Genomic DNA, 27,004 nt, shown 5'->3' with positions numbered 1-27,004 from the left:
CTACATGCAAAGTGGATGACCAAGTGTACTGCCCAAGTCTTCCCCCTAGGAGGAAGTCCCTCTCCACTCAGCTTAAGAACCGCTCCTAAGTGGGTGTGTAGTACAGCTGGAATTCATTTTTGTTTCACACCACCGTATCCAGCCAACTCGTGCGTACATCAAGCTCAGATTTTTTTTTTTTTTTTTTGAGACGGAGTCTCACTCTGTCGCCGGGGCTGGAGTGCAGTGGCCGGATCTCAGCTCACTGCAAGCTCTGCCTCCCGGGTTCACGCCATTCTTCTGCCTCAGCCTCCCGAGTAGCTGGGACTACAGGCGCCCGCCACCTCGCCCGGCTAGTTTTTTGTATTTTTTAGTAGAGACGGGGTTTCACAGTGTTCGCCAGGATGGTCTCGATCTCCTGACCTCGTGATCCGCCCGTCTCGGCCTCCCAAAGTGCTGGGATTACAGGCTTGAGCCACCGCGCCCGGCCAAGCTCAGATTTTTTCCTCCTACAGCAGTGGTGATATAGGACACTCCCACAGGAAGGAGGTTGGAGCAACAGGGGTAGATGACAGAGTTTGAATTGTGTCTTCATGTAGTTTACTTGTGCCTTCTGCACCTGTCTGTATCCAACACCAAGTCATTGTCATCATACAATAAATTGCTAGTTTCTGACTGGTGAACTGGTAAATATAAAACGCCCAGTTCATGCCTGGGTGAATTTATGACTGGTGTCCCAGATTACTATGGGCAGATCTAGTCACAGAGTGTCTTGATGTCCCACATGAGGTATTCCAGCTCTCTTAGGGTCCATGAGCATACTATAAGCTCTCTCTTTGCAAATATGAGTAGTTCTCTGCTGCAGAAGGCAGAGTCCAGCTCCAAACTTAAAAGGTCCACATGTCTTTCCAGAGACTCAGCACAGGGCTCTTATCTAACACAGATACCTCTGGCACTATTGGACTTTCAGGTCATCAAACCCAAGAGTTGGGGCAGCCAGCACCTCAGCTTCAATCCCATTGAAGATGCCTTTCTTGCCTTAGTCCACTTATAACTTAAATAAATAGTATATCATCTGGCCTCATATAATAAATATATTTCAACCTACGTCTCTGAGCCTCCTGACTCTCAAACAACTGCCAAGGTAGTTTCTTTCTTAGGTTGGGTTTGTAGAAGTAGACACTGAAACAAACATTCATATTCAAGTGATTTATTAAGAAAATGCCCAGTGGTGTGATAGTAAATGAGTAACAACTGGCTCTATGGAAAGAAAATAAATAAGCTTGATAAATAAATCAAGCATTCAACAATTTCCACAAATACTCTATAGTGAGTACTTTCACCATGACCACTTTAAAGCTACCAACAGGATATCTCTGAACATGGAGTTGGGAAGAGTTGCTAACAATCAACTCTTGGAACTGGCCAGTGTCAGCACATCACTGAAATGCTGCTAGGGAGACAAGTAAAGGAGTGGGTGTAGGAGGACAAGAAAAAAAAGGAAGTCAAGCAAGAGAGTGATTTCAGGCAAAGTCTCATAGAGGTTAGAGTCAACACCATCCTACAGGGAAACTCTGGAGTACAAGCTATACCTCAACGTTGTCTGCATGCAAGGCAAGAATGCCTCACTCTCTCGCTCCTGCACTGTCAGGCTTAGGCAAGGGCCATCCCAGCGTGGAGGTAGATCCTAGGTACCTATGGCTCTTTTTAAAGGTGAGCAAATTGGTTCCAGCTGTGTGAAGGCAGTCCTTGGAGAAGAGGTGCAGGTGCTTGAGTTTTGGGGGCCCTTGGAATATTCTGACTGATGAGTGTTTTTGTATGCCTGGGTCCTTGGGAGAGGCTGTATCAGTTTGACCAGGTAAGTTTACCCTAATAAAATGACTTATGATGAACTCTTAGTTTTGTTCTGGGGGCGGGGGAGAAGGAGTTATTGGGGCAGCTGAGGCCAGTTACACAGGCTTTGCATGTCTTCATGACTGACTCCTCATTAAGAGCTTTGGACACCAAGGCTTGGGTGAGCTTCTCCAACCGGCAACACCACCATGTGTTGTCACACACTGTTGCTGGGTGAATGAAGTGAGTCCTCATGCAACTCCACTGGGAGGGTTCACCTGGAAGCTTGTGGTTTCTCCTGGCTTTGCCCCAAAGCCTTTCTTCTTTGCTGACTTTATTCTGTATCCTTTCACTGTAATAAGAGATAATGGTGAGTATAACAGCCATCTCTGGGACCTGTGAGTTATTCTAGTGAATCATGGAGACTGAGCTGGATCTTGGAGACACTGACACAGAATGCTTTCACCATAATAAATTACAGTCATAAATACAACTCTGTGCTGAACCCTGTGAGTCCTCCTAGTGAATCATCAAACCTAGGGATGGTTTGGGGGACCCCTGACACTCCATTTCCTAAACTGCTGATAAAGAGGGATTTCTGTGTCATCCTGCTACCTAGAGAAAGGAAAGTATCTGATCCCTGATCATCTTCTCCATAGAACTACCTTGTCTCACCTGGTCCTCACTGGCGTGCTGTTACCTCTACTCATGTTTGCCATCCCGGAGTCATCTCTCTACTCACCTGGCTCATATACTTTGCATCTTCCTCACCCAAACATTGAAGCCCATTTGCGTCCACCTGTCCTCTTATCCCTTTAATCGGCCTCATGGGGAGCCCAGAACTTTCTATGGCATTTTCTGACACCAAGCTAAGGAAATGAAACACTGTGAGGGCCCAGCCTTTAGGACCATTAGTGTTTGTTGACTGGCGCCCACCTCTGGCTCCATGCTGGAAGCAGAGCACCCGCAGGACCCCCACAGGCTTCCCTGGGGCTTCTATTGTCCCAGCTCTTCCCATATGCTGCCTTTTATTATTTACATCATTATAAATATTTGCGGCTTCAGAAAGAATGTGATTTTCTTTCTAAAGTTACCTGAGTAACTCTCTCTTAATACTTACTTGAATTAACTGCCCATCTATTTTCAGATTTAACTATTTAAAAGTTCTTAGTAATTGATACATTAAATTAAAAGCTCTTACGATTATACAGATTGCAGCATACAGTCATGCAACTATAAATAGATATGGTAGAATTTCAACTTACAAAGCACTTTGGGAGGCCCAGGCAGGTGGATCACCTGAGCTCAAGAGTTCGAGACCAGCCTGGCCAACATGGTGAAACCCTGTCTCCACTAACAATACAAAAATTAGCCAGGCATGGTGGCAGCTGCCTGTAATCCCAGCTACTCGGGAGATTGAGGCAGGAGAATTGCTTGAACCTGGGAGGCGGGGGTTGCAGTGAACTGAGATTGCGCCATTGCACTCCAGCCTGGGTGAGAAGAGCGAAACTGTCTCAACAACAACAACAAAAAAAACAGAAATTTACTTCTCACAGTGTGGAGACTAGGCAGTCCAAGATCTAGGTGCCAGCACCATTCAGTGCCTGGTGAAGGTCTGCTTCCTAGTTCATAGATGTTGGTCTTCTCACTGTATCCTCACTTGGTGGAAGGGGCTTCTCAGGCCTCTTTTATAAAGGGGACTAATCCCATTTCCACCCTCATGACCTAATCACCTCCCAAAGGCCCCACCTCCTAGTACCATCACTTTGGGATTTAGTTTTCAACATATTAATCTGGAGGAGACACAAACATTCAGTCCATAGCAGGAGTGATTAGATTGCAATGTGATTATTCAGATGGGCTTCTGAAGATGAAGCCACCCTCTGTGAGTGTGAGAGTAGGGATGGACCATCAACTGGTGAGGCCATTCAAGGTGCTAGTCATCTGGACATGAAGCTTGTTTCTCAGAATAGAAATGTGCTTCTTCACCTCTTGACTTTGGGCATTGTCAGGATATCTAGGAAAGAAATCCTGTAGTAAGTCCACATTTTGGAATCAGAGTACAGATATCTGCAGATGGCCAGTGGAATGGTGCAGGGTCCCAGGCCCTGCATTTATACATTTCATGTGATAACTCTCTTTATTTTCCTGAATCTTTCCTCTAAAATTAATGAAGCTAGCCCTTCCTAGCTGCACTAGAGGAATACAGGGATTGTGCTAAAGGGAATGTTAAACACAGAATATTAAAGGGAAACCATTGCTCCTTGGGGTAAAACATGGCGGTGGCAGTGGGGATGGAAACTAAGGGGAAAGGGTGGGTTTTAGGAGCACATTCATTCTAGCTAGCAGAATTATTTTTTCCCCAGAGTTTTGCTCTGGAGATAATGGACCATGTTTTAGCCTAGGAAGTGGTTTCTCTTTATAACTTCCCATCTCTGCTGCAACAAGGGATTTTTCCTTCCAGGTTTTATTCTCTGAGGACATAGACTCCCAGGTCCCTTTTCCTCATTTTGCCATGGTGGGTCCTTGGTCCTAGGTCCTGGTTTTGGGTTTCTTCATTGCTTGTTTGCTTACTGCAGAGTAGCCAGACCCCTAATTCCGGGACCACTGGCCTCACATCTTCACATCTGAAGCTTCCAGCCTTCTAAGGTTACACTTTCCTTCAAAATCCAGATAGACTATCTCTAGCTTGTCTCTGTTCATCTGGGGAAGTCTAGTATACTCACTGACATGCCCAGGGATTCTCGGGAAGGGGCATGCCCTCCTGGTCTCCTCTGCATATGCATTCCTGCTCCTAACTTCTCAGTCTCCAACAAGCTGCCAGGGTTGCCATCCTCCTACTCCACTTTATCCCACAAAGTGTCCCACTGTGGACAGTGCCCCACCTTCTGCATTCCCTAAGCACCATTCATAGGAGGTGGTGGTATATACACACCAGACTTTTTCTGAAAGTTTGGAGGTAATAGAGCAGCACCAAGGAGCAGGAACCAACTTAAAATAGAACATTAGACATCGCCATTCCTCAAGTTCCTTGGCCATTCCTACCCTCAGAATTTCTCACCTTTCCTTCTTAGAATCTAGCTTTCTACCATTTCATCTTCTTACTCAAGCTTTTCTCCTGTATCCTCTCTTCTCCCAGTTCCAATCTTACCCCTACCACTTATCATTTAGCTACAAGAAGACAACTCCTGAATTCCTATTGCTCCTCTGTGCAGAGCAATCCAGTTTCCTTGTTGCAGCTCTTCTCTGCAAATGAACTGGGACCCTTCCTGTCATAACCAAAGGGCCATGAATCAGCTTTCAAGGAAAAAGGACCAGTTCCTCTGAGATGAATTCGGCCTGCCTGGTTATCTATGGTGTAAAACAACAACCGTTTCATAGTGTTCAGATTCTCTGGGTCAGGTCAGGGCAGAGCAAGGATGAGTTGTCTGTCCTTTGTGATGTCTAGGGCTCAGCTGGAAGGCTCAAGCGGTTGGGGATGACTTAAAGGGCTAGGGGCTGTAATCATCTGAAGGCTTCTTCAGTCCTATGTCTGGTGTCTGGCTGTGGGGACTTGAAGGCTGGCCTCAGCTGGGACTGTCAATTGAAGCACCCACATATGACCTTTCCTTGTAGCTTGGGCTTTCTCACAGCATGGCAGCATCACAGTAGTCAGACTTCTAACATGTTAGCTCAGGGGTCCAGTGAACAGGGGATGTTGAAGGGCCTTTCATTACTTAACCTCAGAAGTTACAGAGCATCCAGATTAAAGGGGAGGTAACACAGATCTTGCTTCTTAACGAGAGGAATGGCAAAGATTTTGTGGCCATGCTTTCACAGTGCCACACATCCTCCTCCTACAGATTGCTGATGCACCGTTCCTGGCATTGATAAGGGTCAAAAGGTCCTACCTCTATAGCTTTGTTGGGCTCTTCCATCTGCCCAGCCCAGAGTTCTCCTAAGGATGTCTGGGGTGTAGCTTCTCTACAACTTTCAGCCTTGGTTCAGGACACCTGGCCTTGGACTTCTTGTTTGTACTTCTAGAGGGTATCAGATCTGGAAGCGGAGGCTATAAGAGACAGTAGCAGGTTTACTGGCTCTTGTAGCTACTGTGGCCTCACCAAGGGAGTCTGCAGGGGGCTGGCAGCCAGTGCCTAAATGTCAGCCTTAGGAGGCCTCTGTGACTGCTGGTTCTGAGTCAGTATGGGTTGGGGTGGGGGAGCCAGTCCTTTGGAGAAGGGGCATCCTTAGGACTTGTTTTATGACATATGGGTCAGGAGCAGTAGCCTCTGGTCCTGCAGTTTCTGTGGGAGACCCCACAAACTCCCACACATTCTCCAGAGGGGGAAGCTCACCTCTGACCCCTACCACTAAACAATGAAATAAGGCTTCACACAGTTACAACAAGTTGATTCTGGAGTTCCAATCCACTACTGCTGAGGTCATGGGTGTACCAAGAGCCTCACCATCAAGATGTGGTTCAGGAATACTGGCTTTTTGGGGGAGTCAGTCCTTGCACACCACTCTGTAAACTCCACAAGAGACAGTAATAGTGTCTACCTGGTACGTAAAGCATTTTGCTCAGTAACTGGCCCTTGGTAAATACTGGTTAATGATGCATTTGAGTAGCTTTATGAACAAGTTGGGTACTTTAGTGGTTATAGATATGGCCATATTGCAGAGAAGTGGCAAACGTAAAAGCTATAAGGACCAAGCAAGTCATGTAAGTGAGAAAAGCTGGCCAGCTAGGGCCAGAGGCTTATAGAACAACATATTCCCTGCAGAGGACAGCCACTTCTGTGGTCTATGCCTGCCATGCGGAAGACAGGCCCAGCACTGGCAGACATTCTTAGTTTTCAAGAGAGGATAAAAAGCTAGCTCTGTTAAATCTTCCAGTTTTTAAGTGTTGTCAATTTATTCAATGAAAAGTATATTTTTTCCTCCCTGTGATTGCGGGCTGGATGCAACAGGTGCACTGCCAGTTGCAACCTCTGTAACCCATAGGGTTAACTCTAGTTCACAGGAGTTGTCAAGATCCTTGGATTAGTGTAGCGCAAATCTTACCTTCCCCTCCTCGCACTCCAACCTCCTGGGAACGTCCGCACCTTCACCCCACCCTGACCCTGGCGTGAAGTTAACCAGCCACCCCACAGCAACTGCCCGAAAGGTCCTTCTTAGGCTCTTGTGACCTCTGCAAGGAGATTATACTTGTAAATCCCTAAAGCCATCAGCCTAAGGTGGGGGAAGGGAAGGGACTAGGGGCCCCTGGCAGACAACAAGGCGGGAGCTGGCTCTTCCTGCCCCACCCCGCCCCACCCAGACGTGCCTTCTCGCCATAGCCTTCCCTGGGTCACTGTCAGACAAACTCTCCCTGGCTGAGCCAAGACCCCGGACTTTTTACAAAGGATTTTCAGTAGTAATGAAGAGAAAGCACAAAGGGACATAAACAGAACAAGGTGGCCTAGAAATGGGAGTATTTACAGAGCTTGGTCTTCGGAACCCAAAAGGGCCGTAATAGACCAGATAGCAGGGCCGAGGGAATCCACCCGGGAGAGAGGGAGGGAGTACTGGATTTCCATTCTCAGCAAGGAGGGAGGCAGTTTGAAGAGAGGAGGGGACGGTGGTTTCAAGACTTCCACCCGGGGGAAGAAGGGGCGGGGAGACGGCGAGAATCTAGGAAACTGGGGGCTGGCTATTTCCATTCCTGAGAAGGGGGGAACTTGATTGTGGAGACTGGCTGAAGACTCCCACACTGGAAAGGAGGGCGCCTCTGCAGAAGGGCCCCGAGTGGCGAGAGCGGATCCGGGACTCCCAAGCAAGCAGGAGCCGGAGCAGCCTCTTAGCAAACCTTGTCCCGGGAAGGTTTGAAAGAGGCGGTGCCCTAGTGACGCCGGAAAAGAAGGAGCGGTTGTCATGGCGACGAGGAGCACACCTCGGAAATAAATAAATAAGCAGCCCAGGCTGCCACAGCCGCGCCCCCGCGGGACCCGAGCGTGGGGGAGGGGGCCTCACGGGCCCGGGTCCCCGCAGTCGCGCGTCCCGGCCATTGGCAGAGCCGGAGGGGGGGGTCACCCCCCGGGGGGCGAATGGTACAGTCCTCCGCCCGCGCCCCGGCCCGGCCCGCAGCTAGCCAGCCAGCCCCGAACCCAGCGCCGCCGCCGCCCGCTGAATCCCGAGCCGAGCCAGAGGCGGCGATGGAGGGAGTCAGCAGCCACCGTACCCTGTCCTACAGCCGCTGGAGCTATGACAGGTAGGGCGCCCGAAGGGTGGCCCTGCGTGAGCGCCTGCTGACCCTCGCTCTCCTGCGGGAGAAGCGGGCCTCCGGGGGCGGGGACCGGCGCGAGCGCCCGACTCCCAGGGTGGGCTGGGGCACCCGGACCCTCGGGCATCCGGGACCCAGAGCCTCGGGTAAGTGCAGCGGAGCGCAGACGAGGGTAGTGTCCCCACACCCACGGGACAGAGCTGTTGGAGGAGGGCACGCAGCCACTGGGAATAGCGAGCTGTCACCTCTGCCCCCACCCCGGCTGCCCCGCCAGGGTCGCTCCGCCCGGGGACCCCGAGAAAGGGCGCTGAAGGGGGCGCCGGGAGTGGCGGGGCAGGGGCCGGGGTGGGCCTCTGGCGGGCGGGGCGAGGAGGGGCGCCTTCAGCTCTGGGATGCGGCCGCCGGGGTCTGCGTCCAGCTGGCCCTCGGCAGGGACCGAGGCTGGCCCCGGGCGGAGTGCCCCGCTGGCTGCCCGGTACACGCGAGCCGCTGCCTGTTCCGCGGGGCGAGATGGCAGCCCGGGCCGGCTGTCGGGGCGCAGGAGCGGCGCCCTTGTGTTGCCAGGCTCAGCGCCCGCCCCGCGGGAATGGCGAGCGGCTGCCGGCGTGGGAGGTTTGGAGCTGTGCTCCCAACGCACTCGTCCTGTAGGAAGGAGTCATCCTCCCTGGCGAAATGAAAAAAATAAGAACGGAGTGAGTTGGTCATAAAGCCGAGTAGATTTATTCTTAGGTTATGCCCGTTCTACTTTTGTTGGTGTGTTAAATGCCACCCCTCCATTTAAAATGAAGCCATGATGATAGTAGATAGTAGTAGTTTTTTTCTTTGTTTTTAAGTTTCGTACCCCATATCGATCTGCAGAGTTCTGGAGTTAAATTTCCTGACCCGTGACCCTAGATGGTGAGGGCTGGAAGAGAAACTTCATTTACTGGGCTGCTCTCATCTCCATGACGTCCTGTTCCTGTGCTCTCCTTCCCTTCACTCCGCCAAAAACCTCCCCGCATCTTTGACAGCCCTTGTTTGCCTAGATTCAGAGGAACAGGTGTCCCTTCTGCCTAAGGCTAGTTCCCCAGGACTCCTCCTCACCTTCCCTGAGTCTCGCCCGGTATTAATCCCATCTGTCTCCTCCATCTGCACCTTCACCTCTTTACTGGTGATCTCTCTTCAGCCTGTAAACTTATTAATGTTTGTCTTGTCTCCTTCCTCGAGATGGGCGCAACTGATCCACGTCTGTTTTTTTCCTTTCATTGCCTTCTTTGGGGAAATATATCGTCTGAATTGGTTAATTCTGTTTCTTCATCAACCCTTCCTTGCACAGCCCCAGCAAATCTCCTGTCCACCTCATGATTCCAGTGCACCTGCCTTTTTGAAAAGTGGTGCTCTCCACGGAGAAGAACTCTAACATTACTGAAATATTAAACTTAAAATAACAAAACCTACAAATTTTGGTTCAGATCCCAAATCCACACATTCATTCATTTATTCAACAAACATGTATGGAGTGTGAACTATATCCTGGGCCCTGGAAATAAGGCGATAAAAAGACAAAATTTCCTTCCAGAGATGAGCTCACAGTTTAGATTCTGTTAGAAATAAGCGGGCCGGGCGCGGTGGCTCACGCCTGTAATCCCAGCACTTTGGGAGGCCGAAGCGGGTGGATCACGAGGTCAGGAGATCGAGACCACGGTGAAACCCCATCTCTACTAAAAATACGAAAAATTAGCCGGGCGCAGTGGTGGGCGCCTGTAGTCCCAGCTACTCGGGAGGCTGAGTCACGAATGGTGTGAACCTGGGAGGCGGAGCTTGCAGTCAACCGAGATCGCCCCACTGCACTCCAGCTCCGTCTCAAAAAACAAACAAACAAACAAAAAACAGTGGCATGTTCCAAAGGTCTAATACACACATGGGAGAAAAACTTAAAGTTGAGCTAATTCCATATAGTAAACAATTTTTCCCTGCAAAAGCAAACATATAAAAGCAGAAAGACTTTGGAATTAGATAACCTGCGTTCAAATCCTGAATCTGCCTAGCTAACTTTGGACAAATTACTTCTCCCTGGGCCACAGTTTCTTGGGGAAGTGTTATGAGTATTAAATGAGGTAATAGGCCTGGCGCCTATTAAATGAGGTAATAGGCCTGGCTCACACCTGTAATCCTAGTAGTTTGGGAAGCTGAGATGGGCAGATCGCTTGAGATCAGGAGTTTGATGCCAGCCTGGCCAACATGGTGAAACCCATGTGTGCTAAAAATACAAAAAAAAACCATTAGCCAGGCATGGAGGTGCACACCTGTAATCCCAGCTACTTGGGAGGCTGAGGCAGAAGGATCGCTTGAGCCCGGGAGCTGGAGGTTGCAGTGAGCCAAAGTTGTGCCACTGCACTCCAGCCTGGATGACAGAGCTAGACTCTGTCTCAAAAATAAAAATAAATAAATGATGTAATGAATATAAAGGGCTTATCATATTGCCTGGGACTTAGTAATCATGCAATAAGTGGTATAAATTGCTGTTTTATTAATGCATATTGTAAACGTTTCTGGAACTCTAGTCTTCCATAGAAGCTTAGTTTGAAAATCTTGGCCAGATGCAGTGGCTCACGCCTGTAATCCCAGCACCTTGGGTGGCTGAGACAGGCAGATCACGAGGACAGGAGATGGAGACCATCCTGGCTAACACGGTGAAACCCCGTCTCTACTAAAAATACAAAAAAGTTATCCGGGTGTGGTGGCGGACACCTGTAGTCCCAGCTACTGGGGAGGCTGAGGCAGGAGAATGGCGTGAACCTGGGAGGTGGAGCTTGCAGTGAGACGAGATCTCGCCACTGCACTCCAGCCTGGGCGACAGAGCGAGACTATCTCAAAAAAAAAAAAAAAATTATTTTTCTGCTTTCAGACCCCTACGTAAAGACATTTTCTGGGTTTCTGTCTTCAGTACTCTTTTCTTCTCACTCTGACAATCTCAATACCTGGGGAGCTATGTGAAGAAAACAATTCACCTGGCCCTTGTCCAAACTAACTGAATCAGAATATTCAGGGGTAGAACTCTGGGCTCAATGTTTGTTTAAAACTTCCCAGGTGATTGTGATGCAGCTGGTTTGGCTACTCTCCAAAACCATTCGTTCATACCACCTCCTGTATTTCCTAATCAGTACTTTTTTTAAAGACATAAAAATTGAATTATTCAAACAATTACAAAATAATCAAGCTGTTAAAACCATTATACAAGCAACACATACGTTGGGTACACAGTATTAAAAGTGAAAATCTGTGTTCTGCTGCCCTCATTCCCATCCTAACTCTATAAGGAATCATTGTTAATAGTTAACTTTCACTTTCCAGCACTGTTCTCTGGTTTCTGTCCCCCTCACATCTTTGAACCTGGAAAACACCTCTTCTTCAAGTCCTCATCCAAGTTGACCTCTCCTCCGTGTGTTTATGTAAGCTGTTGTCCCCCTTGCTTCTGGGCCATGTGTGTATCAATGATCTATTGCCATGTTAACAAGTCACTCCTAAACTTAGTGACTTAAAATAACAGCTGTTTTGGCCGGGCATGGTGGCTCACACCTGTAATCCCAGCACTTTGGGAGCCTGAAGCGGGCAGATTACCTTAAGTCAGGAGTTCGAAACCAGCCTGGCAAACATGGTGAAACCCTGTCTCTACTAAAAATACAAAACTTAGCCGGTTGTGGTGGCACATGCCTGTAATCCCAGCTACTCGGGAGGCTGAGGCAGGAGAATTGGTGGAACTCGGGCAGTGGAGGTTGCAGTGAGTGCAGCAGAGATCATGCCACTGTATTCCAGACTGGCCAACAGAGCGAGACACTGTCTCAAAAACAAACAAACCACACACACAAAACACACAAACAAAAACAAAACAACAACAGAAAAAATAACTGTTTGAGTTAGCACAATATTCTGTGGATCAGCAGTTTGGGCTGGGCTTAGCTGGGCAGTTTTGTGGCCTGGGCCAGGCTCAGCTTTTCTGGGTTGGGCTTGCTCACATATCTGGTGCTCCGGCTGGGAAGCCTAGAGCAGCTGGGCCCTCTCCCTATATGCCTTTTCCTCTTGCAGCAGGCTCACTCAGGTTTGCACACATGGTGGTGGAAGGGAGTCCAGTGAGAGAGCAGAAGCTGCAGGGTCTCTTGAAGCCTAGGTTTAGAACTTGCACATCACTCTGCCACGTTGTAGCAGTCAAAGTAAGTCAAAATGCCAGCCCACATTTCAGGGGTGGGGAAATAGGCCTTACCTCTTGAAGGCAGGAGCTGAAAATCTATGGCCACTTTTCCAACCTACCAAAATATGATGCCTACATTTTTTAAAATTTCTGGCTCCTCTTAGGTCCCCACTGTCCACCTCTGAGCACATGCCAAAGTGCTCCTCTTTTCCATTTCACTCTGTTCCATTCTATTTTCAGGCTACACCCTGGTCTCAGTTATCAACACAATGCTTCTAACACAGCAATCTGTATCTTCAACTGCAGCCTTTTTGCCAAGACTTAGTCCCACATCTCTAAATGCCTGTAGACTTCTCCATCTAGATATTCAGCCAACAGCTTTAACGCAATAGGTTCAAAATCAGACCATTCACTGATAATTGTATTCTCTAGCCAGCATCCGCAAGCCAAATAGACTCCTCAAAACTTGGACATTGACCTTGAACTCTCCAAATCTTATCTATACCACTGATTGTTATGAAGATAAAAGGAAAAGATCTATGTAAAATGACTGGCATAAAGTCGGTATCATCGAGTCCATTGTTTTCCACAGCTTGGCATCCCATTAACCATTTTGTCTCCACTCAAGCTTCAGTCGTTATCCTCAAAGGCTTCAGTGCCTTTATCAGTGACCAAACTAGCACTTTTCACTAACAATTTCTGGACCTTCCCAATCTAGACACTTCTCTTCAGTTATTCACAGGATGAATTCCTAGATAATGACAGCTGGAATTGCTTCACTTCTAATCTCATACACATGAATTGCCAACTCTCTGACCTCAGGCATGTTCCTTATACACTGCCCCTGCCATACCACGAAGGTGTCTGCCTTCCTGGCCTACCAGCCTTTCCCCAGCCTCTCTTCTTCTCTTCCCAGCTTGTATCACGTGGTAGATTATTTCAGTCACTCACTCCAGCACTTTTTATTCCCTCACATATGCTCGGCACGACTCCAGCCCAGTGTGGATCCATGCTAGAATCTCCATCCCCTTTCTTCTTATGACCCTAGAATCCTACAACAAAAATGACATGCCTATGCAGGATGTCACCACTTTCATGGTCTTCATCTTCGGCCAGGCCACCAATGTCATCTCTCAGTCTTTCTGCTTCTCCCTGATGAGCTTCACTCCCATTGATCATAACAGCCCTTCCAAACCTTCCGCACTCTCAAGACCCCTCTCTGCTTGACCCTTATCTGCACCGCCATGTGTTACATAAATGGCCCTGCCTCCTGCTCCTTTGAGAAAAATTGATCACATCAGGCATCATCTTCTGTCACATCCTGACTCCACTTCATTTCCGCTCTACTTCGATCACTCCCTTGTGGGGACTTTGTTGTTCTTCCCAATTCTTTGCTATTATAAATAATTCTGTGTTAAACATCTTGTATATGTGACATTCTCCCCTCATGTCTGATTATTCAATTAAAACAAACTCCTGAAGAAAGATTGTTAGTTTCCAATGTTGGCTACTGTCAGATTGTCCTCCAGGAGGAGTGAATTGATTTCTTTTCCCACAGGCAGTCACTGACTGCATTGTTTTACAATTATGTTTGTGTGTGTGAGTGTGACCTCTCAGACTCTGAGACAAAGTAGCATCACTGCTCAGAACTTGGATTTTGGGGTCAAAGTGACCTGGCTTTGAAGCCCAGGTGCTTAAATTATTGGTTATATGGCTTTAGACAAATGGCTTAACCTCCATGGAGAAATAGACAATAATAATGTAGCCACCTCTTAAGGTGGGTCCATTCACTCAACATGCATTTAGTGAGCACCTTCTAAATGCCAGGCAACATTTTAGGCAGTGGAGACAGAACAGTGAATGAAACAAAGTCCGTGGTCTTGTAATTCTTACTATCTAGTTGGGGGAGATATGGACAAATATATTTAATGTATCAGTGCTAAGAGGCTTATATAATATGATAAAGTGTGAAGAAGAAAAAGTAGAGTCTGGAGGAGAGAGTCTGACTGCATGGGGTGCTGGGGCTGGTGAGTGTGCTGTGTCATATAGTGTGGTCAGGGAAACTCTGAAGAGGGGGCACTTCATCAGAGAGCTGAAAGAGGCGAGGGAATGAGTCATGTGGTTAATGGGAAGAATGTTCCATGAAAAGAAGAAGCAACTGACAACATCCTGAGGTAGGAGTGTGCCTAGTGTGCTTGGGAATAGCATGGAAACCTGTGAGTCCTCTGCGTCTTTGTAAAACTTCCTTCTTGCTCTTCTCCCAACTCCCCACACCCACTCCACCCATCCTCAGGGAACCACTGATCTGATTCATTTCCTAGAGTTTTATATAAACGGAATAATCAGTATGAACCCTTTTATTGTTTGGCCTCTTTCAGACAGTGTAATTATTGTGATATTCTTCAATATTATTGCATGAATTAGTAGAGCATTTCCTTTTATTGCCGAGTAGTATTCATGGATATATCACAGTTTGTTTATCCCATCACCTGTTGATGTTTCCATTTTTTGGCTTGTAAAACAAAGAAAACTTTTGTGAATATTCATGTACAAGTCTTTGTACGGACGTATACTTTTGTTTCTCTTAGGCAAATACCTAACAAAGCAGTGGAATGGCTGAATCATGTACTAGGTCTACATTTAACTTTTTCAGAAACTGCCCAACTTTTCCAATGTGGTTGGACCATTTTATATTCTCATGAGCATTGTAGGAGAGTTCCAGTTCCTCTGCATTTTTGTGACAGTTGGCACAGCCAGTCTTTTTCATTTTAGCATTCTAACAGGCATGCAGTGGTATGCCTTTGTGGTTTCATTTTGCATTTCCTTGATGACTAGTGATGTCGAGCATCTTTTCATGTGCTTATTTGCCATCCATATCTCTTCTTTGGAGAAGTTTCTGTTAAAATATTTCCCCATCTTAAAGTTGGGTTGTTTCCTTTTTGAGTTTTGAGAATTCTTTGTGTACTGTGGACATATCTCCTTTATCAGACATATGACTTGCAATATTTTCTCTAAGTCTATGGCTTTCTTTTCATTTTCAAGAGTAGAAGTTTTTGCTTTTGATGAAATCCAGTTTATCAATTTTTTTATAGATTGTTATTCTGATGTTGTATCTAAGAAATCATTGCCTGCTTTGAGGTGACAAATGTTTTCCTAGGAATTTTCTAATTTTACATTTTAAATTTAGATCTTTGCTACATTTTAACTTTTTGCATATGGTATGAGATTCATTTTTTTAAAAATGGGTATCCAATTGTTCTAGCAGCATGCATTGAAAAAGACTTTCTTTTTTCTGCTAAATTGCCTTTGTACCTTTATGGAAAATCAGTTGATTATTGTTTGTAAGTTTATACTCTCTATTCTGTTATCTTAATCTATGTGTCTTTATTAATGCCAATAACAAAAAATACTTATAAGTATTGAACTCTGGCAGTTTAAAACTTTCAACCTTGTCTTTCTTTTACAACGTTGTTTTGACTATTCTAGGGCCTTTTCAATTTCACATTAATTTAACAATAAGTTTTTCAAGTTCTACCCCCCATCCCCCCAAAAACCTGCTGGAATTTTGATTGGGATTTTATTGACTTTATAGATCAATTTGGGGAGAGTTACATCTTAGTAACATTGGGCCTTCCAATTCATGAACATGGTGTATATATATATATATCTGTTTATTTAGATCATCTTAATTTCTCTCAGTCATATTTGTAGTTTTCAGTGTATAGGTCTTGCATCTCTTTTGTAAGATGTATCCCTAAATTCTGCATATTTTTCAATGGTATTATAAATGGGTTTATAAAATTCAGTTTCTGATTTTTCATTCCTAGTGTATAGCATGTATTGGGATTTTTAATTGTGGTAAAATGCGTGTAACATAAAACGAGCTATTTCAATGATTTCTAAGTGTACAAGTCCGTGGCATCAATTACATTCACAGTATTGTGCAACCATCACAACAATCTATTTTCAGAGTCTTTTTATTATCCTAAACTGAAACTCTCTACCCATTCATCCCCATCCTGGCCCCTGGTAACCTCTAATCTACTTTCTGTCTCTATAAATTGCCTATTTTAGATGTTTCATATAATGAAATCATATAGTATTTTTCCTTTTGTGTCTGGCTTATTTTGCTTAGCATAATGTTTTCAAGATTCATTCATGTTGTAACATATATTTTTTTGCTAAATAATTCCATTGTATACATAAGCTATATTCTGTTTATGTTTTAAATTTTTTTAATTTAATTTTTATTTATTTATTTATTTTTGAGATGGAGTCTTGCTCTGTCACCCAGGGTGGAGTGGCACTATCTCAGCTTACCACAGCTTCTGTCTCCTGGGTTCAAGCAATTTTCCTGTCTCAGCCTCCCGAGTATGTGGGATTACAAGCACCTGCCACCACACCCAACTAATTTTTGTATTTTTAGTAGAGATGGGGTTTTATCATGTTGGCCAGGCTGGTCTTGAACACCTGACCTCAAGTGATCCACCCATCTCAGCCTCCCCAAGTGCTGGGATTACAGGCATGAGCCACTGTGCACAGCCAGCATTTTGTTTATACATTCATCTGTTGATGGACACTTGGATTGTTTCTACCTTTGGCTATTGTGAAAATGCTCCAATGAACATTGGTGTGCACATATTCATTTGAGTCCGTCTTTGATTCTTTTGGCTAGTATAGACCTAGGAGTAGAATTGCTGTTTGGTAATGATAATTCTATCTTTAGCTTGTTGAGAAACTGTGAAACTGTTTGCTACAAAGACTGCACCATTTTACATTTCCACCAGCAATGTACAAGGGTTCCCATTTCTTCACCTTCTCACCAATAACCTGTTAATTTCTGGGTTGTTATTATAATTATTATTATAGTCATCCTAGTATAGTCTAGGAAGTGGCATCTTATCATGGTTTTGATTTGCATTTCCTCAATGACAAATGATTAGTATTATTTCTTGTGCTTATTTGTCCATTTACATCTTAGAGAAATGTCTAAGTTCTTGTCATTTTTAATTTGGTTGTTTGTCTTTTTGTTGTTGAGTCGTAGGAGTTCCTTTACATATTCTCAATATTAAATTCTTTTCAGATGTATGATTTGCAAATATTTTTCCCCATTGTTGTCTTCTCACTTTCTTGGTAAGGTCCTTTGAAGCACAAGTTTTAATTTTGGTGAAGTCCAATTTGATTTTTTTCTTTTGGTTACACTTTTAGTGTCATATCTAAGAATCCATTGCCAAATCCAGGGCCATGAAGATTTACCTGTTTTCTTCAGTGTTTTGTAGTTTTAGAGCTTATATCTATGTCAGTGATCCATTTTGAGTTGGTTTCTGCATATGGTATGAGTTGTGGTCCAATTTCATTCTTTTGCATGAAAGAAAATCCAGTTGTCTCAGCACTATTTGTTTCTACTTTTTCTGTCACTGAATGAACTTGGCATCCTGGTCAAAAATCAATTGATGAGTCAGGCACAGTGGCTCATACCTGTGATCCTAGCACTTTGGGAGGCTCAGGTAGGAGGATTGCTTGAGTCTAGGAGTTTGAGACCAACCTGGACAACATAGTAAGACCCCATCTCTACAAAATTTATTTTTTAATTAGCTGGGTGTTGTGGCACTTGCCTATAGTACCAGCTACTTGGGAGGCTGAGGTGAAAAGATCACTTGAACCCAGGAGGTCGAGGTTGCAGTGAGCTATGATCACACCACTGCATTACAGCCTGGGCAACAGACCAAGACCTTGTCTCAAGAAAACAACAACAAACAAACCCCAAAATTAACTAGCCATGAATGAATGGGTTTATTTCTGGACTTTTGACTCTTGTTTTACACTATATCTCTGACCAAAGGTAGATTCTGGCCCACACTGTTCTCCTCTACAACATATCTTCTTGTGGCTTTCTTCTGGCGCCTGGTTCCCAAACAAAGCGTGCATTTGCTGGTGATGTTCTCTGCACAGTTAGGTTTCTGTTGAGTTGAAGAAGTAGCCAAATTCTTATTGTAAAAATAGCCTTTTGTATTAAGGCTTACTTTACCTTTCCGGGAGAACTTAACAAAATATGTGCTTCTTCCACTTTTAAAGTTTGGGCCCTCAGGTCCTTTTCCTTTTTTTTTTGAGACAGTCTCGCTCTGTCTCCCAGGCTGGAGTGCAGTGGCGCAACCTCGACTCACTGCTGTAACCTCTGCCTCTTGGGTTCAAGCAATTCTCCTGCCTCAGCCTCCCGAGTAGCTGGGATTACAGGTGCCCACCACAACGCCTGGCTATTTTTTTGTATTTTTATTAGAGACAGGATTTCCCCAGGTTGGCCAGGCTGGTCTCGAACTCCTGACCTCAGGTGATTCGCCCACCTCGGCCTCCCAAAGTGCTGGGATTACAGGTGTGAGCCACCATACTCAGCCTTTTTTTTTTTTTCTTTTTTTTTTTTTTTTGAGGGCTAAGAGGGCTACCTCTTTTTTTCTTTTTTTTACAGACAGGGTTGAGGGATCACCACAGAGGGACCCATAGGGACATGAGCCCAGCTAACTCCAGTCCCTGGTACTGAAAATCAGCAGAGAAGCTGGCAGAGATTGGGAGTGGCAGAGCAGACCAGGCCTGGAGCAGCCAGGCTGAGCACTGTGGCATTAAGGCTCACAAGTAACTTATTGTGAGATAAGGAGGTGATGCTGTCACTGGCTATACAAGTGGTTTTATGAAACAGGAAGATGTCTTAAAAAGAGCACTGTGAAAAGAGTCAGGAGTTTAGGATTTGTTTCTAGTCCCCCCCTTAGTTCTCATCTGCCTCTGGGCAAGTCACTTGGATTCCTGGACCTGTGTTCCCTGAAGCTGAAGGGACCGGACTGGTTGACTGAGCGCTCTCGATGTTTTTTTTTTGAGATGGAGTCTCGCTCTGTCGCCCAGGCTGGAGTGCAATGGCGCAATCTCGGCTCACTGCAATCTCCGCCTCTCCAGTTCAAGTGATTCTCCTGCCCCAGTCTCCCAAGTAGTTAGGTTTACAGGTACGTGCCACCACACCTGGCTAATTTTTGTATTTTTAGTAGAGATGAGTTTTCACCAATTTGGTCAGGCTGGTCTCAAACTCCTGACCTCAGGTGATCTGCCCACCTCAGCCTCCCAAAGTGCTGGGATTATAGGCATTAGCCACCGCACCCAGCCTGACTGAGCACTCTCTAGTTCTGACATTCTTTGAGTATATGACCTTTGGCCTCGGTGTGTGTTCTGTGATTGGAAAGGCCAGGGTGGAGGGATGAGAACAGGACAGCTGGGATTGGAGGTCCTGGCCATGGCAGTGCCAGCTTAGGGGTTGCTGGCCAGAGGAGTTGGGTGGCTACCAGAGGCAGGGGGCTGGAGGCTCTGCTTTGTTCTAGAGCTTTTTGAGTGCAGCTACTTCTCTTTTGATGGATTTATAGCAGTACAGGACCAAGACAGCTGGACTGGATGGGGCAAATGGGGGCAGTGTACAGAGGGTCAATGAGGAATGGCGTTAGAGGGCAGTGAGTAGGGGTGGTCTGTTTCCCATCCAGCTGGTGTAACTGGGGCTCAGAACGATTGGTAGTGGAGAGGGGAGTCAGTTATGGAGGTGGGGCATGGACTTCTCAGATCCCTTGGGACTTGCCCACACTGAAGTTCGATGTCATCAGGCACTGTGATTTTCCAGATAGGATCACTTGATGCAGTCCAACAAATGCAAAAAGACCTTGGGCAGGGACACTGTATCTGTGGCCAAAGGTGGAAGGAAGCTGTAACCTACAGTCTGGAGAACAGTTGCCAAGTAGGGGCTCGTGGGTATCTGTTGATACTTACTGCCTTCACTCTGGAAAATCCTGATCCTGAGTCTCAGCTGAGAGATTCTGGCCCAGCATCTGCTTGGGGAAGATTCACACCTTTGCTGTCTATCTTAAGCCATGTAGGTTGTCCTGAAGGTACAGCAGTTAGATCTCCGGGCTCAGGTGTGTGTTCCTCTGCATCCTTGGGCAGGTGTCCTGGTCTTCTGATCCGAATATGAACAAAGACTACCCTAGATATGTGTGTATGTTGGGGAGTGGGGTTCAGAAGTCAGCAGGCCTTGGGGAACAGCCTGTCCATGCTGTTGCCCTGGGGAGAGACAAGATTTCTCCAGGTGAACAATGGTGGAGAACTGCGCCAGCAGATGGGACCCTACTGTCAGAAGGAGGAGCGCAGAGCTGAGGTCAGGGGGAAGCGGTCCCCGGATCTGGGGAGGCTTTGGAGTCAGGGAGGGCTGGCACCAGGATAACAGCAGCCTAGGATTATCTCTTTGCAAGGTCATGTTCCTCTACAAAGATTCAATCCCAGCCTGGCTCTGCCTCCATTCCCCCTTAGGCACTGCCGACCAACTAAATACCATGCCAGGAACACCACAGTGTCCTAAAAGGACACTGTCCTGACACCGGCCCCTCTCTCCACAGTCTGACATTTTGGGTGTTATTCCGTCCTCTCCATCACCAAGTGTTCAGAGAATGGAGGCAATAACGGGTTGGGCTCCTCTGAGGGAAGGCTTGTGTGTGTGCATCTGAGTGTGTGCATCAGTAAGAGTGTATCTGGGTGGGATATGTGCACAGGAGTGTGCCTGCCACCAAGGGCAGCCGTGTAGATGTGTCCCAGTTGTGTGTGCTTTGGTGTTAGCAGGTGTGTACAGTGGAATTGACTGTGTGAACGGGCTGGGGACTGGGAGGATCCTCTCTTTTGCCCTGCATTTGGTGGGGTCAAGAGGTAGGATTGGGAAGTGGAAGGAGGATGGGTACACTGGCCCTTCCCTGGGCCCAAGATTACATGTAATGTGGGGGCCACAGGCCTGCTTTCACAGGCACCCTGCCTGGGCAGTTTCTGGGAAACTGGTGAGCTCTAAAAGCCCTAAAAGCCCTCAAGGATTAAGCAGGAGCCCCTGTGCCTAGAGCTCCGCTTAGGTCACTGAGCCGAACAGACCCTGTGTGACCCTGGGCAGTGAGCTGTGGTGGGGTAGAGGACCCTTCCCTACCTGCCAGGCCCAACCCATAGGAGTTAAGAGTGGGGACCTCGGTCTGCCCTGAAGTGAGGGGCTGTGGGGCAATCCGGGGCCGCATCAATGTTGGATGAGCCCGCGCGGCCTCGATACCATCTTCCTTGGTCTCACTTTTAGTGTAACTGGAGAGCCCAGAGACCAGCCCGAGCCGGCCATGCGCGATCTGCTGGCAGTGGCCGCACCTGCGAGGGGACAGGAGCTGGGGTAGAGAGGCTAGCGCAGGCCCACGGTGTGTCCCGGAAAGGCGTGGGGGCCACGGGGCCCAGTCTCGCAGGGCAGGGGTCGAATCCAGTCTGGCCTCTGCTCGGCCCTGGGTCCTGGTGCCGGGTTACTCCCCCTCCCCCCTCGAGCCACCTCGCCTTCCGCGGGGTGTCATCTGTCTGGCGGCGCGTCCTTGGGCCAGTTCTGTCCCATCCCCCTGCCTAGCTCTTGGAGTTTCCTGCTCGGGAAGGGGCTGGAGGGGCAGCAGCTGGACAGAGACAGACCCTCTGGGGTAAGGAAGGGGAGCAGCCGCGACCTCGCAGAGCCTCCCACTGCAGGTGAGTGCCCCGCCCCCGAGTGCCTGGGGAAAGGCCTGGAGCGCAGGAGTGAGACTGGGGGCCCACAGTGGCCAAGCTTCTCCCCACCCTGGCCTTTCCTACTCCAGTCCTGACCCTTATAGTCTTGTGATACCACAAGTGCCACCCTCAACCCCCAACCACCACCAAGTATTGCCCTACAAGGCAGCAGTGAAGTAGGCTGGTAACCGGTGAGCACCTGGTAATTGTTGGCAGTGCTTGGGATGAGATTATTACTGCACTGTGGCCTCTGTTGTCAGCATGGATGGGCACTCCTGTGGGCAGTAAGTTGGGATTGGATCAGTGAGCCATAGCGAGTGGGCCAGCAGCCTGTTTTTAAAAACCATTTGTTGGAAAACAGGCACATTTATTGGTTTAAATGTTGTCTATGGCTGCTTTCACACTACAGCCTCAGATCTGGCCCTTCAAGAAAAAATTTGCCGATGCCTGAGATATTCCCCCGGGGTATACTTCCCTTTAACTTACACATGTCCATTCTCTTCCTCTCCCTCCACATCTGGGCATCTATCCTCCCTCCTCCCTTTGCATCTCCCACACTTCAGGATCATGCCAGGCTCTCCACACCTGGGAGCATTTCTTTGGGGACCATTCACCTCACATCTCGTCACTCTTCCTCTCTCTGGCAAAAGAGGAAATGACTGGGGCAACAAGAATTTCAGAATCTAACAGGACAGCCAAGGGCTGAGGGAGGACCTTTGCCTGACCCCAAGTTGTCAGTGAGCCCCTCCCTAGGCTACAGGAGCAAGGTGAGTTAACTGCTGATGAGCACAGCTGCTCTGGACCCCCAAATCTGTTTTGTCACCTGAAAGACTAAGCAGGCCAGTTCTGGGCATGGGCTTTGTGTCATTCCCTCTGTTGGCTGGTGACAGAGCTGAGGTCCCGATAGAGTGGTGGGGAGACACTGCCGAACAGATAATTAGAGGGTACCAATATGCTCTAAGGGGGATCCTGGGAGACAGGGAGCTCCAGAGGCACCGCCCCTTCCCTGCCCGCTTCCCTGCCGCTTCCACACCCTAGGGCCCATCGTGCCCCACTTCCTGCAAGCCCCAAGCCTTTGCAAACAAAACAAAAGCCATTTCCTTGGTTCCCTTTTGTACATCTGAGTTCAGGGGTCCATTTCAGGGCCTGCACTGGAGCAGAGGGAAATTGCGGGGCCTGAAGACAGAGCTGCATTCCTGCTGTGCCGCCACAAGATGGCACTCTCGAGGTGTCTGCCCCCATTTGAGAACTCCAGGAGTTTCTGACACTTGCTGGCCTTTCACAGGCCCAGTTTCAGCCTGAAGATGGTGGTCACACACACTCTGAATCCCGCCAGGCCTGATTAGCTCTGCCTGCCCCCTGAGGCAGTTCATGGACTTCTTCAGACTTTGTAGTTCTGGACATATTGACCCCTTCTGAAAGGGCCCTCAGGAACTGCCTGCAGTGTAATTACCTGCCTGCTTATACTCCTCCCCGCCAGGCACTCCTGAGAGTGGGACCGTCTTACCCTCCTCGGGGCCACCTGCTCCAGCCCAGGGCCTGGCACGGCAGAGATGGCAGAGGTGTTTGGTGGGGTGTGATGTGTAAAGAGTACAGAATGCTGCTGTCGCCATTCATCCCGCTACAGTTTGTCTGGTGAATGCATTTTTAGTATCAAGCTGCCTGAAGGAGAAGCCAAGGATAAAGACGCAAGCTCACGGTGTATCCTGGGGAGAGGGATTGGTTCACAGAGAGGAGCAGCCTTGCAGCCTTTCCCCTCCAGCCTGGTTCTGGCTGTTGCCAGCATTCTAGGAGTTCTCTAGACAGGATGAAAGGCACTGCAGGGATACAGGGAGGGTGGGAGAATGGAGTTTGTTTCCAGGTAGAATTTTGGGACATACCCGGCCTTGTCTGGGAGCAATCAGGGTCCAGAGTCAAGGGCTAGGATGGGCTCTGGGGCCCACTGTGACCTCATCCCTCTCACCTGGCCCCAGCTCAGGCCATTCCAAGAGCTTCCCAGCCTAACAGCAATGTGTGGCTATCCAAGGATCCCAGACAGAGGATTGGAGGGCTGCACCTGTGTTTGGGGGACAGCCACCCCTCCCCCTAAGCACCTGCTCTGACAGCACGGGATGATGTCAACAAGGGACTTCCATGAAGCCCAAGGGGGAAGGACAGTGGGAGTGGGGGCTGAGGTCTGGACTCTGCTTAAAGACTGACAATGATGGGTGGGGGCCCCTCACCCACTGTGAGTTCTAGGAAGAGGGTGAGCATTCCTGTTGACTGTGGCCCATTGTGTTGGCAGAGTCCAGGCCAGTCTGTGCTCTTGTTGTGACCCCAGGAGGGAGTCCTTTGCTGGATCATCTACCTCATGGGATGGTACTGACATGCAGGTACCATTTCCCTTCCTAAAACAGGCTCCAGAGTAAGACTGGCATCGCTCACCAGGGTAATTATTGGTTTGGGTTCAATTTCCATTCAAAACAGTAATCCCAGCCTGAGCTGGGTGTCAGATCTGAAGGTTGATTATTAGTAACATTTATCAACAGCCTCTTTCAGCTTCAGACAATTACAGCTCATCTGCCATTCCTGCTCCCAGTCGTGCAAAATTGCCAGCTTCTTCCCTGCCCACCCCCTCCATTCCCCTCTCCCCTTTTTCTCCCATCTCCTCCCCTTAGCAGACAACCTGACCGAGGGCAGGAGGTGGGTGCCACCTTATGACTCACTATCACCCTGTGTGGAGGGGGTCCATGTGCACGCTAGGCACCTGTGCTCCCCAGCAGCAATCTTCATGTTACAGTCTTGTGAAATCCGAATCTGATTCTATCAGGACTGAGAAGAATCTGTGGAGGGGATAGACGGGAACTCATGTCTTCCGGCTCCTTGTCGCATGATGCGTTTTCAATGGCACTGTGTTCCTTCCTGCTCCTGACTCAGTCTGTCCCTCCCCTGCAGGGCTGAGACTAGGGTGAGGCTAGAGAGGCATTGACCTTAAGTACAACATTCAAGGGATCTCGAACAAGCTCATTGATTAAGATAAATGATATTTCAATATAGTGTCTTTTAAAAAATCAAAATGAATGCAAAACATGCACAACAAAATCAAACTTTTAATAAAAACAAGATACAACACTGGATTTGCAGGCCTTGGCCTCAATTACCTTACCCTAACTCCAGTCTTGTTTATCATGGACAGTTTTGCTTTGATTTGATGGAAGTATTAAATCTCTTGGCTGCTGAGTTTTTTGACAAATCTTTAAATTCTGCGCCCCAGGCAAGAGCTTCATTCAGCTCACCCTGGCGTTGGCCCCACTGTTCTCACTTCCCGCTGGGCCCTAACCTCCTGCTCCCTTCAGCTCTCACTGTCTACTACCTCAGGCTGGGTGGCTCAGCTTCTCTCTTAGCAGGTGCCCAGGGCAGCAGGACACCCAGAGGGACCCTCCATGGGCTGTCCTTCCAGGGTGCCCATCCTCCATTCCATCCCACTGGACCCTGCTTCAGCTGTCAGACACCTCGGGGAGGGCCTACAGGTTGCCAGGGTAACTGCTGTGATAACTGGAGGACAGAACATGCTGATCTTGCTCTGCTCCTAGAATCACATCCAGCCAGGGCTGGATGAGTGCAAGCAGGCACGCCTGACAGTGTCCCTGACACGCTGATCCAAAACATCGCTGGACATGTATGGAGGTGGAGAACATTCCATGTACCCGCGTTCCTCCAGGGAGAGGACAGCATGAGGCTGGAGGAAAACTGTAGTGATCTGTTTGTGACAGGGAGGTGAGAGGCTGAAGTAGACATGGATGCTTGCTAACCAGCCTTCTGTAGAGGGTAGGTCTGATTCGCTGAAGGGCTTCTGTTCTGCTGAGCAGGGTCTGTCAGCGGGGGGCGCACCTGTCACCAGAGAATACCCTGTCCCTGTCCTCCCCTGGCTGTGCTCCAGTAGCCTAAAACGTAAACAGACATTTCAGAAAGATCAGTGTTGAAGGGGTGCCCAAGATGCCAAATTATATCCGGGACTTGAGACATTGTTATGTCAAGATCCAGGCCTAGGCCAGCTGGTCACTCAGTGTCCAGATGCCTGTCACAGTGGGAGGCCTGAGGGTCTCAGGGGACATCTATCAGAAGCACCTCTGCCCTGCCTGTTCCACTCCGTGATCTCCCTTCTGAGCCCCCACTGTAGCACAGAACCAGCTGGTCATCTAGCCTGGCAGTAGTAAGTCATTCTATTTTCCTGCAAATAGGAATACATGGTTCCTATTCCTCCTATGCACTCTGCCACTTACTGGGCAAGTGAATTCCCCTCTCTGAGCCCTAGGTTCCCCTTTTGTGAAATATCAATAATAGCACCCTTCTTAGAAGGTTGTATTCACCATTCAATGCACTAATGCAAAGCACTGTGACAGACTGAAGAGTCATGTTCTGTGGGGTCCTGGAGGACAGAACTAGGCTAGGACCGAAGAGAGGTGTGTTTGAGCTTTAGGTGAGGTAGCAATGGCCAACTACAGAGATGGAGGGACCACTCTGGGAAGAGCAAGCACCCTGATGCTCAGAGCATGCATGAAGAGGTTTCATAATCACCATCCAGCAGCTTAGCCACAAAAGGGCTGCCTGCCTCAGGGAGCTATGACCCTTGAGAGATGGGGTTTATCCAGCTGTGAGGTTCTGTTTGAGCATCATTCCTCAGTTGTCCTCCAGGGGGTCATGGCACGAGTCTCAGTAGCATGGGCCCCATGGTCCAGCCTTAAGGTAAGAATAGACCTCCCTGGAAGAAGCTGGCTTCATCTACAGTTGATAAGTTCACTTTTTTTTCTGGTCCACTTTCCTTGGTTTAACCCTATGACCAAACCTGAGAACTTTGGCAGGAAGCAAACCAGGGAGGATGTTGTGCATGAGAAAGTGCTGGCCTGAGCATCGACTTTGAGATGTCCCTTTACTCTGACTGGAAGGTCCCATTCCACCTGTAGCAAGACAAAAGACACGTGAAGGAGAGTTTCTGGGAGATTGAGGATGAGGTCTCCAGTTGCAGGTGCATGCACACATCCATTTCCCCACCTGGAAGGTGCCGGCATGCAGGGTGTCTGTGCATGTGCCCCTTGCACTGACTCCCTTGAAACTGGCTGTGCAGCTTTGAGGCATGTGTCCAAACAGAGAGAATGGAAGACCCCATACTGGGAGCCTTGGCTTTGACCTTTCCTTTCTCTGAGCCTGATTTTCCCAACAGTGTTACAGGAGGAGAA

The 27,004-nt window shown here is 48.1% G+C and overlaps 1 protein-coding gene and 1 long non-coding RNA gene across 2 annotated transcripts in view; one reads left to right on the top strand and one right to left on the bottom strand.

Moving 5' to 3' along the window:
• Nucleotides 1-1,229: 1,229 nt before the first annotated feature.
• LOC117081083 lies at nucleotides 1,230-6,979 on the bottom strand. Its single transcript, XR_004436088.1, has 3 exons — nucleotides 6,856-6,979; nucleotides 5,703-5,860; nucleotides 1,230-2,164 (listed from the first exon to the last, which is right to left on the bottom strand). It is a non-coding gene; the product is annotated as an uncharacterized LOC117081083 (long non-coding RNA).
• Nucleotides 6,980-7,774: 795 nt separating this feature from the next.
• The window catches only part of TUB (TUB bipartite transcription factor), an 88,182-nt gene continuing 68,952 nt past the window's right edge, over nucleotides 7,775-27,004 (top strand). The window contains exon 1 of the mRNA XM_033206690.1: nucleotides 7,775-8,041. Within this exon, the coding sequence (XP_033062581.1) occupies nucleotides 7,878-8,041 (164 nt within the window). The 5' untranslated portion in view covers nucleotides 7,775-7,877. The remainder of the gene's footprint in view (nucleotides 8,042-27,004) is intronic.

This window comes from Trachypithecus francoisi, unplaced genomic scaffold (assembly GCF_009764315.1).
Source record: "Trachypithecus francoisi isolate TF-2019V2 unplaced genomic scaffold, Tfra_2.0 Lachesis_group8, whole genome shotgun sequence".
NCBI classification, from domain to species: Eukaryota; Metazoa; Chordata; class Mammalia; order Primates; family Cercopithecidae; genus Trachypithecus; species Trachypithecus francoisi.
Note: the sequence above shows the minus strand (reverse complement) of the source record. Positions and strands in the feature narration are given on the sequence as shown.